At 45.8% G+C, this 19,165-nt stretch overlaps 1 protein-coding gene across 2 annotated transcripts; it reads right to left on the reverse strand.

Annotated features, from left to right (window-relative positions):
- Window positions 1-1,353: 1,353 nt before the first annotated feature.
- Window positions 1,354-17,237, reverse strand: LOC137600277 (zinc finger protein GLIS2-like). 2 transcript variants are annotated; one of them, XM_068321833.1, is made up of 9 exons: window positions 17,106-17,237; window positions 16,308-16,842; window positions 12,212-12,325; window positions 7,393-7,584; window positions 6,426-6,619; window positions 6,161-6,346; window positions 5,380-5,513; window positions 4,946-5,064; window positions 1,354-3,300 (listed from the first exon to the last, which is right to left on the reverse strand). In XM_068321833.1, the coding sequence occupies exons 4-9, from the start codon at window positions 7,556-7,558 to the stop codon at window positions 2,663-2,665; spliced, it is 1,437 nt and encodes a 478-aa protein (XP_068177934.1). In that variant the 5' UTR covers window positions 7,559-7,584; window positions 12,212-12,325; window positions 16,308-16,842; window positions 17,106-17,237; the 3' UTR covers window positions 1,354-2,662. The 2 variants fall into 2 exon arrangements, with proteins under 2 accessions (XP_068177934.1, XP_068177933.1); XM_068321832.1 differs by lacking the exon at window positions 12,212-12,325 and having other exon boundaries at window positions 17,106-17,235.
- Between the last annotated feature and the right edge of the window lie 1,928 nt (window positions 17,238-19,165).

Genomic DNA, 19,165 nt, shown 5'->3' on the forward strand with positions numbered 1-19,165 from the left:
CACACCCTTGCGGTGTACCGATATTAAGGATAAGAGTGGAAGAGCTGTGGTCTCTGATCCTAAGACTCTGGGGTCTGAGATAGTCTAGATCTGATCCCTTCAGGGCCACTGTAATACTGGAGTATGTTCAAACACGTGTGTCATCAGCGTATGAAGAGAGAAATATCCCGTTACAGTATTATACCAAACGGAAACAGGTACAGATTAAGCATCAGTATCTCGAGGACTGACCCCTGTGGGACACCACAAAACGTTTCTTTCCATAGGTTTCAAACGAGAAAAGAGCGCTCAGAAAATTCAGCTTTCTGCCTGGACTGAAGAGAAATTGTTGATCATTATATTGTAACCAGACATTTTACTTGGGCTGAAATACTCAGTGAGTTCTTCATCAAAGCACACCCAGTTTTATTGCATCCAGAGATCTTACCTCATATTTGGGACCAGGGCTACGTAGTGACAATCAAGGTGAACTGATATCTCTTGATGTTGAGTTTATGTAGGGAATGATTCATGTTTACAGGTTCCTGTCAAACAGAATAACGTCTGTTTGTCATTCCCACAGAACCCTTCACCAACCGCAAACAAAAGTTAACTTTTGAAATTGAATTTAATAAATCTAGACTAGCTTACAAGTTATTTTACCAAAGTTAATCCAAACTGAGAAAGTTTAAAGGTTTACAGCTGGCACTGATTGGTCCAGTCTGAAGACGGAGAGGAACGGACAGTCGTTTGAAGTTAATCATTCACATTCATGGGCAGGATGTTGGCGCAGTGGGTAACGCAGTCACCTCCCAGCCAGAAGGTTGTGGGTTCGATTCTTTTCAGCTGGAATAGGCCCTAGCAACAGTTGTGGTCCTTGTGGTGGAAAAGTGGTACAATTTGGAAAACGGTTGGATGGATGAGCGAAGTTACCTTTATGTGGGGTAAATCAGGAAATATAGGGGCTAAATCTGACATTTTCTGTCCAGATTTTCTGTCCAGAGACTGTCCAGATTTGTTAATTCAATCCACTGGACTTTAAGACAACTTCTTGAAGATGTTTCACCTCTCATCTTCTTCAGTTCTAGTTCTACTTCACTAGAACTGAAGAAGCCTCTTGGATGAGAGGTGAAAAGTCTTCAAGAAACTGTCTTAAAGTCCAGTGGATTGATTTAAAAGCTTTGGATAGCTATAACCTGGATAACTCATGGTGAGCCCCAACACTGTTTTAGGAGTTGGGCAGCTAATAGCCCAAAAGCACTATGGTAGTTATGTTATGCTGTGTTCGTCTTTCGTGTGGTTCCTCGTTGCACAGACATGATAAAATGTCAGTAACGTCGCTCAAAGCCGAGGCCAGACATCACAACACAAACGTTTAGTTTCACTTCTTTGTGTTTATTGACTTGGTCATTCGTTGTTTCCATCAACACTGGTGAAAAAGGTTACAGCGGCCCCGATGTTAAAACCACATCCGTTGTCGAGTTATTAAAGTTCACTGTTCTAACATGTAATGGAACGTACATTCATACTCTTTAATATCTGTGTAAATATTTTTTTTAATATATATTGCATGATATATTTTTCGGCACTCGGACACGTTTTGACATACTGATTATTATTACAATTATTATAAATCAATGTGCAAAAAAAAAAAAAAATACAAGATTGCATCAACACGGATACTGGCCTCATTTGGCCATTGTCAAACATTCACTTTTCAAAAATCTGCATTTTTTTTTCCTTCTTCTGTACCTTTTTAGCTTTAATCTGAAGCAAATGCGTACTCGTTGACACTCGGTACACACTTTTGTCGACCGTATTTCGTTTTTGAACGTCATCTTAATCAAATCCGATGTCTTGTTTAATAAGCACGGCTGATCTTGTGCAGATCGTTGTCTTGGAATGATTGATAGCAAGTGGATTAAGGTAATCCGCTCCGTTGGCCGGAGCGAAAAACTTACAGCTTACAGGTTGAGAAAACCAAACAGTCAAACACTCGGGTGTGAGTGGACGTGATGCTCTGATCACACACTTTGGTGCGATAAGTTTCAAAGCAAATAAGAGAGCAGCTGTCAGCCTGGCCGTTTACGAGAAGTAAATCAGTGACACGGACATTGTAGGTGACGAGTGGAAGTGACACGTGTTCCGCCCCTTAACCTGCTTCACATTGACATTTTCAGGATATCTAACTGATGTTTCGTTAAGTTATTGCTTGCGGATTTACTTCCACATTGCTCCCCGTAATCGTGCTTTTATTTCAAAAAGGATGTGTGTGTGTGTGTGTGTGTGTGTGTGTGTGTGTGTGTGTGTGTGTGTATAAGCAGTCAGTGGGAATTGTCAAGCACGATCCGCTTTAGTGATTGTCCACTGCAAAAAGATACGACTGGAAAATAAGATGTCTGTGAGACATCTGTTGTCACCTCCATATACATGGACTTTTATTTTGAAAGGCGTTAAACTGTTGTCGTGGCGACGCTTGAAAGCTGTCCTTTAGTGATGAGTTCAACGCGTCAGGACATCTGGAAACTCCGGCGTTTTTGTGATGCAACACAAAAAGTTTGTCGAGTTTTTACGCAAAGACTTTCAATCTGACACACACACACACACACACACACACACACACACACACACACACACACACACACACACACACACACACTGGTTCTATGCTGGGGTACCCATGCTAGCTAACGACAGCCGGCTTGAGGAGCAGGGCCCTCTGGGGGACGACCAACCAGGACAAAGCGTCAGTCCTTCTGGGCGTCGCCAGGTTCAGCACCTCCTCCTCTTCCTCCCCTTCCTCCTCTTCGCTTCTGCTCTCCACCCCCATCATCTGTCCCAGACTCCTCAGCGCCCCCAGCCCGAACATGGACGCCGCTCCAAAGTGCAGCAGAGCGGAATCGGAGAGTCCGAGCGGCCCGATGCCGCCTCCCCCTCCGCCCATGGGGAACAGCGCCCCCCTGTGGTGACCCAGGGCCCCGGCTTGGCAGAACGCAGAGAGAGGAAACGAAGACCCCAGGCCCCCAAGGAGTGCCGCAGCGGGCCTGGGGATGACGATGCGGGCCCCACCCGCGGCGTGCAGCTCGGCGGCGCTCCGGTGCCCCGGGTGGGGCAGTTTGCCTGGCTCCTGGGCTACAAAGTGGCCGTGCGCCTTGATGTGCTTGCGCAGCGAGCTGGGGTCCGTGTAGCGCTTCAGGCAGCCCGCCATCTTGCAGCAGTAGGGCTTGTCCACGTAGTGCGTGCGCGTGTGTTTGAAGCGGTCGCTGGAGTTGGAGTAGCGTTTGCTGCAGCCTTCGTACGGACAAATGTAGGGTTTCTCTCCTGGAGACGAGAAGATGGCGTCAACAGTTAGCATCGGAAATAGATGTAACTTATAAATGTAACTCAATGTAACGTAACAAAAATGTAACTACAGTATTTTCCGTGAAATAAAGGCACACTGGATTGTATGGTGCACCTCCAATGAGTGGTCTATTTTTAAAAAAAGGTTTTCGTACATAAGGCGCACTGGATTATAAAACACATCTGAGAACTGATCTTCATTGAATGGTCTATTTTAAAACTTTTTTCATATATAAGTCACATTGAATTATAAGAAATTGAGAAAATTAAAGGCTTTAAGGTGCGCCTTATAGTGCGGAAAATACTGTAACTACTTTATGTCAAATAACTCTGAATTTATTACTTATTAAAGTTACAAACGTTACAGTTACACAGAAAAATGTTTGTTTCTCCGATATGAAGTAATACTATATAAATTAATAATATAATTAATAATATAACCTTTTAATTTATCAGGTTATTAAACCCATAGAACTCCATCAATCAAGGATCAAACTATCAATGAATAAAGAAAAATAACATCAAACACAAGTTAGGACGTTAACTTTGTTCGAAACGTGTTTTTTAAAATGGGCTGAACTACTGCATTGTGGGAAATGTAGTTTTTGTTTAGAGCACACTTTTTTTCAATCTTTCATTGAAAATTTTTCAATGATGCTCTCGCAGGCCAGATCAAATGATTTGGCGGGCCACATTTGGCCCCCGGGCCTTCAGTTTGACACCGAGGGTTCACTTCACCACGGGTAAGTATTTTCCTTTGTTGTTTTATATTGAATCCAACACACACAAAAAAAAAGTACGAGCGTTCCAACGCTCCCGCCTGAGGGGACACTTCCTTGTGTGCTGAAGGAGTGAAGGGTTTACAAAGGAGGACCAGGACCCAGAAGAAGGATTTAAACAAACAAGGACGTGACAAAGCAAACAATAATCACAAGCTGTGGGACGTCACGGCTTTTTCACATGTGTGTGTTTGAATTGGCTCCGTCGGTGTGACGGTGCTCAGGAGTGGGTGCAGAAAGACCTGTAAAGCAACAGGGACCGTGGATGGAAAACTACCCCCCCTCCCCCTCCCCAGGGGCTGTTAGGCTTCGTAATCCGCCCCGCCAAACTTGTTTAAACTATATAATTAATATAATGAAGTAAATTCAGTTGTAAAATAATTGTATATGCACGCTTTGCTGCCTGTTCAAGATGTATTTAAATAAAGTTTGAGTTTGACAATCACGTGTGTGTGTCGTGACTTCTGCCTGTGTGAAGTCATAATTTTTATGTTTTTATGGCGCTTTCAGGCTTATGGTTTCCTCATCTCACCTGGTTTACCTTCTGTGACCATCCAGTAAAGGAGAATGCTTAAACCAACACCCCCCACCCCGGTCATGAACTGTAAGGGTAACGCGGATGTAAAGGGCAAATTATTTCTAATTTTGATCTGTTTTTTTTTTTTTCACTGTCCCCAAAATAAACCACTAAAACTTTATTCATCCATTCTTCTCCTTAAACACTAGATAATCCCTAAAAATCATCTCGTTTTCAGACGTTAATCCCAAATCCGTGTCGTAATCCCCGTTCACACCAGGTGAAAAGGGGTTTGCGGATCTGGATGCGGTGCGTTCAGGGAACCCACCTGTGTGTGAGCGGGTGTGTATCTTCAGGTTCTCCAGCCGGGAGAAGCTCTTGCTACAGGTGGGGCAGTGGTGCGGCTTCTCGTTGGTGTGTGTCCGGATGTGGATCAACATTTTATACCTGGAGAACACACAAGAAGCATCGATGGAACACGGTCATCTTGGATTTTTGAACATATTTGAACTTTTTGTTTGCATCGCGTCCCTCTGAAACCGTCTCCTTATCAACCTCGGTTCTCCGAGGAACTTGAACCTGTTAGGTGTTTCCGTTTAACGATGACTCAAAAGGTTCTGACCTTTTATTATCAGGGAAGTCTAAATGTCCAGAATGTGTAACGCTAAATAAAACATATATAATATATATCATTCATTTCCAGACATAATTATTATTATCCATCAGAGGGTGTAAAAGTGTTTAGAAAGGGTGTTTCTATACCTGGCATTGAAGCCTCGCCCGTTTCGGGCGCAGCCCTCCCACTGGCAGCAGTACCCAGAATCCTTTTCAGGCTTGACGTGGAAGTCGTTGATGTGATCCACCAGATCCTGCAGCGAGTCGAAAAGCAGGCGGCACTGGAGGGGGGAGGAGGAGGAGGAGGACGAGAAAAAACTGGGGGGTCAAGGAGGCGCCGGTAACGTCCGAAACACTAAAATGTAGCGTCGGATCCAGCAGCATTTATTTAGCGATAATAAAAACGTTTACATTATTTTTCTGTCATATTTCAAACTTATCTCGCCTACTTTCACACTAACGTGTGTTAAATTATCTCCTTTTGTTGCAGAAATCGTGTAAAACACCATTTAAACAATTATCTTTTATCACACTTATGGTTCATCTTATCTGATCTTACCTCATGATATACCCTAGAAGCACATGTTCCAAGAGGTCAAGGTGAAACTTTCAGGACAAACAATAATCCACACCCAGTGGGGTTTGGATTTTCCAGTGATAACACAACCGCAATTTATCTGTAATTACTTTTAAATAAATGACAGCAGTGATAAATGAAGCCAACAAATAATTCTAGTGTTGAATTTTGTTCACAAAAGTCACTCCATCTCTTGTCTTTTCCCGACTGCAGGTTATAATGTGTGTTCTCAGCACCACCTAGTGGTCACAGGTATATCGTCAGCCCTCTGCCACGCCACAGAAGTTCAACGCATCTGATTGGAAGACGATTCGTGTGACACTGTTGTGAACGTGATTCGCTTGAACGCACCTTCATCCAGCGGCAGGTCAGCTGACCGTCGAACGACGGCTCCGGCGAAATCTGCCTGTCCCTGTTTGGACCAATGAACATCGAGGAGGGAAAGCTGTAGGTCCTGGGTGGACTTCTGAGTGGCAGGTAGAACGGGTACCCGTGAGGAGAAGCTCCGCCCTCCACGCTTCGGTGACGAACCGCTTCCTGAAAGCGAGGAAGACGAAGGGAGTCAAGGAGAGTGGGGTTTGCGCGGCTGGAGGCCGTCGTCTCCACCTGGACTCACCTGGGAGAAGAGGTGTGGCTGAGGACTCCGGCTGCTGTGGGGGGACTCCAGCGGGGAGGAAGGGGAGAGGGAGGAGGGGGAGGAAGGAGACGGGGAGAGGGAGGACGCGTGCCGGGATGAGGGTGACAGGCTGAGGTCCATCGCTGGGGGGCTGAAGCAGGACCCGGGTCGCTCCTGACAGGGAGACTGGGGATCTGTACCGGGGGTAAAAAGACGACAATGTCACGTCTCTCTCCACATGTGTCCAACTCATGGCCCGGGGGCCAAATGTGGCCCGCCACATCATTTTATGCGGCCCCCAAGACAATAAACGGTCAGAGTGTGTAAAAATACATAGGTCAAAAACGTGCTTTGAACAAAAACGACATTTCCCACAATGCATTTTAACTTTGACTGAAACGTTGTGAACAAAGTTAACGTCCTAACTCGTGTCTGATGTTATTTTTATTGATTGATTGATAGTTTGATCCTTGATTGATGGAGTTCTGTGGGTTTAATAACCTGACAAATTAAAAGGATTTATGTTAGAACAGAGAAACAAACAAACATAGTTTTGTCTAACTGCAATGTTTTTAAGTTGAATATTATATATATATATATATATATATATATATATATATATATATATATATATATATATATATATATATATATAATTTATATATATATTATACATCTGGCCCTTAGAGGACAGCCATTATGCTGATGTGGCCCTTGGTGAAAATGAGTTTGACACCCGTGCCCTGGACGTTCCCACTGACACAGACGCCGTGTTGTGTGGTTAACCGTGTCGGGTCGGCGTCACGCCGGCGTCACGCTCTTCTGGTTACGAAGGCGCACAAACCCGCTGACTGGATTTACAAAATTAAATTAAGGAGAGAACAGAGAATCCACTCAGACAGCAGCAGCATCGGGAACGATCGGTCCGAATCACTGCCGTGGCAACGGTAACCCCGGTGACCCTCACCTGGCGAGGAGGGCGGGGAAGGAAAGGTGGCGCATAAGAGGCGTGGTCGCGTGGCGGCGAGGGGGGCGCAGATAGACGAGGGACACGCCCTCTTTCCCAACCTCGCCCGACCATCCGACCGTCCCGAGGGAAGCTTCAAGTCCAACGGCTCGTCCAATGACAGCATGGCTGACGGTAGCTCCGCCCCCACACCTGAGGAGGTGAAAGAACACACAAAACATCAGTTCACTCCTTATTCCTGACAGGAGTCTTGTGATCATGTGGGTTTGTTTAGCGATCCTCTGGATTTCTGTGGTCCGGCTTCGCCGAGGGGCTCGTTCTGTTCGTCTTTAAGAACTTTTTTTTTTTTTTTTGACAGTACTTTTCCACCCGTAGACGCGCTGCGTGACACTTCTGGGCGTAGCATGAGACAAAAAAGCAACCCCTTGACCGTGACTCAACTCATTACTTCTCGTGAGACCAAATGACTCAAGACCCTCACACACACTTCAAAGGGAAACAGGAAATATTTTTCGGTGGAAACTACGGAGGAAAAAAAAAAAAATCCGCGGGGGAAACGAACCAAAACCTTCACGCGAATGTGCGACAGCTGCAGCAGAGGTGGACGGAAACAACACGGAGGCTGACACGTTTGGGTCACGCGTGCATCGGCAGAGGCTGCTGGCGGCCAATCGTGATCGTTAACAGATGAATATTAATGATTATTGATCCATTACATGTGTGTGTCAGTCGTCACTCAACGCATCACGGGAGGAAATAAGCGGGAGTTCTCAGAAAGTGTCCAATCAGAGTGAGCGACAGGTGTGAAAACCTTTTCCCGCCCTTTTTTTTTTTTTTTTTCCACGCCAAATCCAGTTGAACCAAGCTAAGCTAACCGATGCTAACCAGCATCAACACAACACACACTCTCCAACGACAGCTAGCAGGGATTCGACCTAACAACGTCTTCGACTCGCTGTCACAATAGATTCCTCCGCCATCCCCAACAGCCCCGCCCCCCCGACATAATATGAGGCCGAGGCTAAGCCACAATGAAGTCAGTGTTTAGGTCGTCCTGCTGGCCCGCGTCTTCACCACACTGGTTTTACATTCCAAACACACACACACACACACACACACACACATACACACACACACACACACACACACACACACACACACACACACACACAGAACCATATGCATCCCGGCACGCACGCAAACTGAAGTCACATCATGCACAAAACTCCCAACCACACGTGACCCCCCCCCTCCCCCAACACACACACATACACACACACACACACACACACACACAACCTCCAGCAGCTCCACCCCTTGTTTTCCCTCAATGACCTGTGTTTGGGCAGCGAGCCCAGACCCTCTTATGGATCCCCTACTGCCTAGCAAAACACACACACACACACACACACACACACACACACACACACACACACACACACACACACACACACACACACACACACACACACACACACACACACACACACACACACACACACACACACACACACACACATCAAGCATGGTGTGGGCTCCAGCCCCGTCTTTGATCTGCACCTTTAAAACGTGACCAAAATCGCCCCCCTACTCCACCCCAATTGGGTGTAAAGCACATTAACACACTCCAGCCCCCCCCTCCCACAGGAAACCTTTGCCTCCTCGACGCCCTGATCTGGCCTCTCCCTCCCCATTTCTTTTTTCACCTCCCTCCCTCTTACCCCTTCCTGTGGTTTTCCTCTCCCAGTCCTCCAGCAGAGCATACCTCTCCCCCGTTCTCCTCCCCTCTCAACCTCCCACTCCGTTTTCTTCTCTCCCATTTTTTATTCTTTGGGGCAGTTTTGAACTCCCTTCCTCACTTTTCCAACACATGACTTCAGAATGTTCTGTATAAGGAGTCATACAAAGAACTACTTTTATATTCTGATGCTGAAATAAAAAGAAAGTTGGTCTTTGAATAAGAGGAATATATTCCACAGGGGGGGGCAGGGACACAACTATATGTCAGCCCATGTTCTTTAGAGGTTGCATCGTTTGATCTTTCTGTCCCGCAACCTTATAAGGTATTATGCAACGCTCCCGCAACAGCAAGGATGACAGGGGGCTTTGTTTTAGTAACTTGGAGGCATCAGGGGACGGGGGAGAGAGACTGGCTTTAAAAGCTGAGATGCAAACGTGGAAACTGGAGCCATTTGGATGCAGCTGGACACCTGTTCCAACAGCGAACAGATGGGTAAGGGTTAAGAACGAGGAGGCAAACGAGGGTTAAGAACGAGGAGGCAAACGAGGGTTAAGAATGAAGAGGCAAACGAGGGTTAAGAACGAAGAGGTAAACGAGGGTTAAGAATGAAGAGGCAAACGAGGGTTAAGAACGAAGAGGCAAACGAGGGTTAAGAATGAAGAGGCAAACGAGGGTTAAGAACGAAGAGGCAAACGAGGGTTAAGAACGAGGAGGCAAACAAGGGTTAAGAATGAAGAGGTAAACGAGGGTTAAAAACGAAGAGGCAAACGAGGGTTAGGAAAGAGGAGGCAAACGAGGGTTAAGAACGAGGAGGCAAAGGAGGGATGAGAACGAGGAGGCAAACGTGATGTTTGCCTTTTCTGATTGAACATCCAGGGGTTTGCGTCTGCAACATCTCGTCTGAAACTTATCTCGCAACTCAAGCCACAGTAGACAAAACCGTCGCATTGGTTGGTGGTTTGTCGTCTCGTGTGTGTCAGAGCAGAGGAAACAGAAACTCTGTCGGCGTCCACAGCTGGTGGACGTGTTGAACCGCTGTTGGTGTTATGTCAGCTTGCGTGTGTTCCCGGTATCCGCCTCCGGCAGCCGGTCGTTTTCTCTCCGGATGAGCTAAACGCCAATGTATAGAGAGACGGCAAGCTAGGGGGGTGGGGGTGGAAGAAAAGAACAACTGGGAGAAAGGAAAGGACGGAGGGGAGGACTCAGACGTGGGCTCCCACCCTGTTCCTCTCCTCACACTTTTCCCATTAGTTGACTGAGGATTGCCTCCCTCCTCTCTTTCTTCCTCCTTCGTCTTCCTCCTCCTTGAAGTGATGTAACTCCGCAGAGCAATTCTGCAACAGCCACCAGACGAGTCTGCAGTGTCTCTCGCCCTGACACTGGCGTCTTCGCCATTTAGGAAGGGGAGCGGTGGCGGCCGTCAGAACGAGGAGGAGGAGCCAGGGATTTTTCTTTCCTTTAAAAAAATAAAAAGTTCTCTCTCTACGGCTTTCTGTACATTCCTAAACTTCATTCTGAATTCCTAAAGCAAGAAGATTTGATTTAAGCCACGACAAAATCGGAGAGTCATTATTCTGAGTGGTTTGCTTTGTTTGCAGTAACCGCTCTAGAAATGAAAAGAATTTCTTCTTCTATCAAAAAAAGAATTGGTAAAGTAGTGAGGAATGAACGTATTGGTCTCATTAGCATCATGACTGTAAGCTATATTGTCCTACATAGTCCTCCCACCCCACGTAGAACATTATACAAGACTACGTCCGTCGCCTGATTCCATTTGTCATGCTCACATGATGGTAAACCGTTTCGCATGCTTGTTTCATGTGCAGTCAGGCGTCTTCGTCGGCTTTGGCTTGTCCAGAACTATTCCAGGCCGAGCCAAGCTGCTTCTTGAATGAACTGTGGTGCGTCTGGTGGAATTACAGTCATGGTCTAGGAAGACCACAACCGGCAGGAATGCGACACATCGGAGCGGCGGGATTGCGTTGTGACGTGTCGACGTGAAATGGATGGGGTTACTGTCACGCATTGCCACCGCCAAAAAAAGTTTGGGGGCGCGATATAGCTTCTGATGGTACAGCGGGAATAATTCTCTATGGTGTGCGTGGGTTTCAGTCCACTTTTCGGGTCTCGCCGGGGGTTTATCCATCTCGTATTTCCTGTCCTCGAGCTCCCTATCAATAAGAAGAAACTGAGCTGATTTTCAGAACATTTTTTTTGACAGGTAAAGGACAGACCAAGGAACAATCCGGGTTGTTGTAGACCAGCAATGCACAAGGTGTTCATGAGGGAAAAAGGCAACAGGTTCCCTTTGGAGGAAGGCTCCATTACAACATTTGTTTAGAAAAGGAGGGTGTGGCTTCAAGTTGCATTAAGAAGCATTTCACAGAACATCCAAATGGATCCCAAAGTTCAAACGAGAACGTTGTGATGCAAAGTGGTGACCGAACTTTGTTCTCTCCAGTTAAAGCATTTGTTTGTTGGTTTGTTAAAACTATATTCTAGAAATTGTGCATTGGATCAAATTAAATACTCTTTTCGTTGAATTTCTTTTAACTGTTGGGAGGTACTGGGCCCGAAACAAAGGAGGGAATCTCAGGGGTTCGTTCTTCAGGAGACAGAAGACAGATATTCAGTCACATGAAAAGGATCAGTCGGTTGATGAAGATATGCAGCAGGGCAGCGATAAAGAAGAACCCGACCTCATCCTACTTTATCCCTCAGGAGCCCGACGATGAACTCAGCCATTTATAGTCATAGTATACAAACTCTGACCCGGTACCGTTCTGGAGGACAGTACCAGGTCAACATTTCTTCTACCGTTCAACCGTTTGGTAACCAGACAAACCCAAAGCAAACCCTTCTTCACGTCTCTCTGCTCTCCTCTCCTTCTAATTCTTTGCATCAGAAGAGCAACACTACAAATCGATCCTATCCTCCACTTTTTAAGGAACGAATGCACTGAAAAGAGAGGGACAAAGTCTGGGGATGATGAGGACGACCATTGGGGAGGTGCTGAGGAGAAGGGAAGAAATATCAGGAAATCAAAGACAGAGGAAGGAGGTAGAGAATGTTTTTAACCATGTAGTCAGATCAGTTCTTCTTCTCTTTCTGTGTTTCTGTTGTTCGTTCTCGTTCACGTCTTTTTTCTTTCACTCCATCCTGCCTTCATTCCTTCAGCTCTGTCGTCCAGACCTAAAACACACAAACGCATGTGCCTCACATTCCTACGTGCACTGCAGATTCACCCAATTTGTTTCCACTGTGTGTGTGTGTGTGTGTGTGTGTGTGTGTGTGTGTGTGTGTGTGTGCCAAGCCAGTAAATAATAACCCATTCCAGCTGTACTTCAGGCCATTTCTCTCATTCTCCACTGACAAAACAAAGATGGAGCAAAAGGAAAAAGTTCCTTCAAGTAAGAGCAGGAGAAACGTCAGCAGAGACTGAGGCAGTGAACGCACCGCGTCACAGCGAGCGGTCCGACGGACACGGATGTGCCCGCCGTAGGGGCACCGATGGGCGTGTTGGTCCATAAATAACTCCTGATCAGACCCGCCGGTGGATCATTTCCACTTTGAGGCAGCAAAATGTGAACAGAAAGCAACAATAACAATGATGGTCTACATTCAACAGAGCAGCATACTTCCTGCTATTTAAATGATTTAAAGAAGCGCTTTCTCTCCATGCATCACTTTGACAAAACGTGGCAGACTCTGTACAAGCTCAAAGGTTATGCCCCAGTACCTTGTGCGTAAAAGGCAGAGATGCATTTTTCATTTCTCCTACTGGAGAATCCCTAGAAACAAAGCCATTACCGTTGTCCTCATTACGCATGATTTATTTCACACAGATGCATGTCATCTGCAAAGAATCAGAATGATAACTTTGATGACCAGAATGGAGGATATTACATACAGAGAGACAAAAAAAACCCAAAAACCTTTCTGACATTATAAGAGCCACAGCTTAAATAGCATTGTGACAGGTACAGGTGTACCTGACATCTAAAGTAAATGGACAACATTGATTAAATGCAACTTATGAATAGAAGATTATTAATTAAGACACTTTACAACCTCATTGGGCACCTTTTAACGACCACAAGTAAGTTGGACACGCTCTGAGCCATCAGCTCGATATTGTTTAAATGGATCCAGTGTAATTTACAGACAACAGTCTCGATGTGGGCAGTTAAAAAGTCTTTGTCAATGTTAATGTCCAGGTTAATGCTTTTCCGTTCTGCCGGCAACTTTTTATAGGGCATGAAAGCTGCTGTAAAGGTGAGAAAACTCCACAGTCGCTTCCAAAATTCCTTCAAAACAATCTCTGGTTGAAGTCTGTAGAATCTAATTGAGTGGAAATAAGAGTTTATGAAGAACGATAGAGGTCATGCTAGGTGAACAGAGAATCTACAGAGAAAAAGAATAGTTGAAGTGACTTAAATGCATCTATAGCTGCTTATCTTGTGTAGGGTCAAAATGGGGATGGAACCAATCCCATCTGATGTCAATCTAGAGGCGGAGTACACCCTGTACAAGTCACCAGTTTGTCACAGAGTCAACACATAGAGAGACAAACACCCATTCACACTGACATTACAGCCAACGGGCAATTCAGAGTCATCACTTCCCCAGGCTTGAATGTTTTTAGTGGGGGAAGCAGGAGAACCTGGAGGGAACCATTTCAGACTGGGGCAGAACATACAGTCCCCTCATGGAAACGTCCCAGGACCTCAGGTGGCTTTGAATCCACCCACTGCCCACTACACCCCCACCAAGACACCATTTGACTTAGCAATCTTGTGATGAAATGACGACATTTAGCCAAATCCAGTGCTGAATCAACTCAGGCGATGGAGCATCGGCTACAAACACGCCTGACGTTTGTTGGTCACACTATCGCCTCAATACTGACCACATCAACAATCTGTGGAATGTTACTGAAAATTGTAGTTTATTCTGCATATCGGGAGTGTTTCAGAGATCTGACGAAAGCTCTAGACTCCACAACACAACAACAGTCAATGGATGGAATCCAGAAATTCTTCTTGGGGTGTCCATAAAAATTCAATAGTGTCCCTATCTCACTTGAATAAATAAAGAGTAATGACACTTTTCTAATAATCAGGAGTGATAGAAGACATTCCTCTTTCAGCCTCGTCGTTAGCTTCTTCAGTCGGACACCAAACGAAGAAGAGGTAATAGTCTTTCGTTAGACGTCCGAACTTCATTCCCAACTCTACCCCCCCCCCCCAATCTGCCACGCCCATTATGAATCCCTCGTTCCCCACAGCATCTCCATCATTTATCACTTTCTTCCTCGCCTTCACTCCCTCGTTTCACGGAGGCCGGCGTTTCGTTCGCCTCCGTCCTCCAACGTGGACCGAATAAAGAAAAGACGGCGAGGGGCAGCGAGTGCACGGAGGGGAGAGGAGAACAAGGGAGAGAGGGAGAAGGGGAGTGATGGTGGTGGTGGTGGTGGGGTGTCGGGGTGGGGTTCGCGGAATTTGCTCTATGTTTAGTTTGGACGTAAAGGCCCCGGGCTCTCAGGAGGATAATGGAAAAGAGAGGGAGAAGAAAGGGAGGTTTATGGATGTGAGTGTACCCTCACAGGTGGTCAACACACACACTGATGGAGGCCTTTTGTGAGTCAAAACGTGTGTGTGTGTGTGTGTGTGTGTGTGTGTGTGTGTGTGTGTGTGTTAAAATGCTCAAAGCATGTGTGCGCAATGCTCTGTTTATTTGCAGATGTTGGCACAGATGCGAGTAAGAATCAGAGAAAGAAGACAGAGAGAGGAGGTGAATAAGACATTCCTAAGTTGGGGGAGGACAGGGGAGGAGAGGGAGGAGAAGGAAGAGTGGGGTGGGGTGGGGGGGATGCAGGGAGCCAGTGGTTAGTTAGCGGTTAGAAACTAAGAGGAGAAAAATGAATGTCTGGTTCAGGGTTGGGCCAAAAACGATACCACAACCAGCCGGCGAGCCAAGACAGTCGGGTCGGAGGGGAGAGTCAGAGAGATCGGCCAGGAAGACGAGAAGCAGGAGACCCTCCGCCCTCCCCAGGCCGTCGGATACTTCTGCCACAAGGAAGAAAAGTGCATTCTGTTCCTTCCATCATTCTCTTTCTGTTTCATTTTGGTTTCTTTGGCCGCCTTCACCTGTTTCCTTTCGCTCCTTCTTCTCCATTTCAATCCTCGTCTTCTGCCAAACTGGACTATCTCCCAACTGCGTTAATAACTCCTCATTTCCTTTACCTTTCTATCATTACTTGCTTCCTTTCCTTCCTAGACACACACATCCTGCAGCGGGATGCTGTGGGTGTAAGGCAGACGCACCCACCGACAACAGGAAAGACGTTTTTCATCCACCAGAGTCGGTCCAAGCTTTAGAGAACTGAATGATGCAACGAGACTGCAACCTGCACAACGCTGCCATCACGCAAAAAAAACCCCTTCGCCCTGACCACCATCAGCTTCTGAGACGACTATGGAAGGGGCTAGAAAGGAGTTGGCACACCCACGGCTCTGCTTCGCCTCTAGGGACCCAGTAGGGTTTCAATTTAAACCCATAAATCAGTGCAGCTGGAGCCGGGACATTTTTCTTCTAATGAGGAGCAACAGACGACGAGGAGTCATGGCTGGTGTTCCGCTTGTGGTGTCATGGGGTGGAGGACTTGTGGGATTTAACAAACCAAAACTTCTGGGAAGTTGTGAAGGAAAGAACTGCTTACATAGACATGAATCAGTCAAATAGTGTTGTTGTTTTTTTTGTTTTTTTGACCAATTAAAGATCTTTCTGCAGGTTTTGAATAAAAACCGGGCCCAGGATAGACCCCTGAGGAACTCCACATCACTTACCAACTAAGGATGGGAATATTCATTCTTTTTAGGGGCTTGAAATGTCACAAGAAAATCTATGAGGATTTTTAGGATAACAGAAATCTATTGAGAAATAGACTAAAATATAAGAGAATCAATAAATAATTAATACTTTTTTTTATATACAAATCGATGCTATCGATGATAAACGATACAGGTTCAAATTATACCCTCAAAAAAAACATGCTACGACAAAACACTCGGTGACGTCACACCGGATGGACACGTGACATCGAAGTGACGTCATTTGAGTCATCTGAAACCAGTGACAGGAGTCATTTCAGGGAGGAACCGGGGATATTTACCTGCCAGCAGCCCGTCCAGAGAGAAACAGCCCCCTCCGCTCCCTGGCGTTGGTCCGACGATCCTTTTCCAGGCAGCAAAAGCGCGCAAAACCGAAGGGCGCAAATTAAAAAGACGCGACTTTGTCCGCCTCTTCCCGCAACATCTCCGCTTCCCGCGTCAGTCGCCTGTCTGAGAATATGTGGAAATCAATTCCTCCCGCTCAGGGGGTGGGGGGGTCGTTGAAGAAGGAAAGGAAGAAAGAAAAAACTCTCCAATTACGCGCGATCAGTTTTCAGGAAAAACAACAACCGAAAACCTTGTCTTGTAAATAGTTTTCATCAGACTGATGAAGCTAGAAAAACTTATTTATCACTGGCGAGGGATTTAAAAAGAAAAAGTAAAGTAAATGTCACTCAGATGTGAGGGTGGGGGGCTTCTCCGGGAGGCGCATCGCCCAGTTGCGACGCTGGTCAACTGAGCTTTCCAGCGGCGTCGGAGAGGGAAGAGGCTGGATCGGGGAGGGAGGGAAGGAGGGAGGAGAGACTCTGGAAGTGTCTGGGGGAGAGAGAGATGACAGGTCAGCCTTCCTTACCCACCTCCCTCTTCATCCTTACACCCCACCTTCCCCCCCAAAAGTGCGTTCCGTCCTTCCCCAAAGGGGAGTAGAGACAGAATTACGCGCGATATGAACATTTTTCTGACAAAAATTCTCTTGTCTGAACTTTAGGTTCAAACATAGTTTGTAGTAAGGAGGTCAAACAGTGAAATTATTCACCCAAATAAATAATCGTCGCACACCTGTGCTGGTAAAAACTCACCTGCGGTGAGCTGGTGCTGAAAGTGAATTCATTTCCCTGATGGAACCTCCTGAAGGGATGAATAAAGTCCTTCTCTACTCTGAACCTGGATCAGCTCCGTGAGCTGTAGTTGAGGTTAAAACTTATCACAAACTTTCTATCCAACCACATATTCTTCTTCTACCTGTTTGTGGGTGTTTAGTCTTTCAAAAACAACCCCCCCCCCACCTCCCCCCACTTCCCTCAGCGTCACGCCATCCAATTAAAATGTAAGAGGAGGCGTTCAGGAAATACGCACCGATGCGTCATCGGCGTTCCATCTGTTTTCACCGCCGTGGATTATATTTTGTGATTGAACCTTCGGGTGTCGCTGATTCCCGTGTCTGAAACACTTTTTCAGAGCTCCACGCACTGGTGGTGAACGCGTCTGTGGAAATGCGCACGTTTTTACGCAAAGAATTACCAGCGTTTGTGTCGAGTAAACTATAGGTGAGAATTTAACTCCCAGAAATTCAAATTATAAATATTACCACTGAAAACCTCTGTGATGGTTTTAAAAGGTGGCCTTGTAGAGATGGGTTTTCTGACCTCCAGAACACATCTAATGGTTTATTAAGATGATTATTCCTCATGAAGTCGGAGCTGTGAGGCAGAGCTCTGGATTCACCAGCTGATCCCCTGGGAGGAAACAGTCAGTCTGGTTTACAACACTCCCCGGTTGTCATTCACCTCCGAGCCAGCAGACGGCAGTGTTGCCATAGGAACGCTCTGCCAGAGGAAGGGTCATCAGTGCGAATGAAAAGTCTTTTTGTGGTTTTTCAAGGGAGAACACATCACGGCCACATCTAACCTTAGACGACTGGACAAACAGCTGCTCTGTCTTTTGGGTCATTTTCCACTCCCACTGATCGTGTTTTCAGCACCACCTAGTGGCCTGATTTAGTAAATTTAGAATGTGATATTATATAAAACTAACATATTACATTTTATAGGGTTGTTTATAAAGACAACAACTGTTACAGACAAATGACCGATAATAATGAAGAATATTCAATACTCTCATTAATCTAGTAGAAATATCGATTTTTTTGTATATTTGGAGTTTACGGGAAGTTCTACTGTTGATTTTCCGACTGCTTCAGAAACAGTCGCTGAGCACATGTTGTTTCATGCTGTATTTACTCCGGAGGAACAGATATCTGCTAACAGGGATCTCCGGCACCACCTTCGTACGGAGATTTAGTTTCCCTCTCGGGACAGTTTCAGTGGTATTTACACTGTATGAGATGATGGGTGTTGCTGATAGGACACTCCAGAACGCAAATAAAAACCCAAGTCGTCTGCAAACATGTATCATCAACATGTCATCCATCTACGGTTTTTAAAAGGTCAAATAATGCGCATGTAATGGCCTTTAATTCTTCTTTGCCCATCTGTTCAAACCCCACCTCCACCCCCCAGGGCTGCTCTGCTTGTGTCACATCATTATTACTAATGATTAACCCTGGAGCACTATCGCTTAAAATAGCGTCACCATCACTAACGCCGGGTGATTTTTACCTGGTATACCCCAAGAAAGTACTTGTCATTAAAATATATAGAAATATGACAACATATATAACAAACTACACAACAATTATAAACAATAATTTGAGGGAAAAAAATTCTTATAATAAAAAAGATACTGTAAACTTGGTCTTTGGTTCATCCATTCCTGATTCCTGGGACATTTGAGACTTTCCTGGTGAAAACACAGTCTGTAGGAGAAAGTGGGTTTTTGGGTAGGACAAGAGCCACACCTTCCTAGACATCAAAGCCAATACTGAAGTCATCCAGAATCACACAAAACATATTGAAAATCCTGTGTATGCGTTTGTCCGGGTGAAAATCACCCAGCGGTAGGTATAATCAACGGTTTAACCCTGTCAAACAAAGGAGCATTGTCTTTACGCATCAAAATACTTCCTTTTCCATGCACAGTATCCCCCCCCCCTTCAAACAAAACTAAACACATCAAAATCAACATGTCATCTGTACACACTCGTCTGTCTGCACCCCAGACGTCTATTAACGTCACCCCG

The sequence above is a fragment of the Antennarius striatus genome, chromosome 8, assembly GCF_040054535.1.
Source record: "Antennarius striatus isolate MH-2024 chromosome 8, ASM4005453v1, whole genome shotgun sequence".
Taxonomy (NCBI): Eukaryota; Metazoa; Chordata; class Actinopteri; order Lophiiformes; family Antennariidae; genus Antennarius; species Antennarius striatus.

What these genes read in the sequence shown, in the direction of transcription:
- LOC137600277 (XM_068321833.1), bottom strand. Translation starts at nt 7,558, where the DNA reads ATGCTGTCATTGGACGAGCCGTTGGACTTGAAGCTTCCCTCGGGACGG. An exon ending in TGACCTGCCGCTGGATGAAG is followed by an intron (nt 5,514 to 6,160) that starts GTGCGTTCAAGC and finishes TCCCCCCTCCAG; the next exon opens with TGCCGCCTGCTTTTCGACTC. An exon ending in GGGCGAGGCTTCAATGCCAG is followed by an intron (nt 5,065 to 5,379) that starts GTATAGAAACAC and finishes TGTGTTCTCCAG; the next exon opens with GTATAAAATGTTGATCCACA.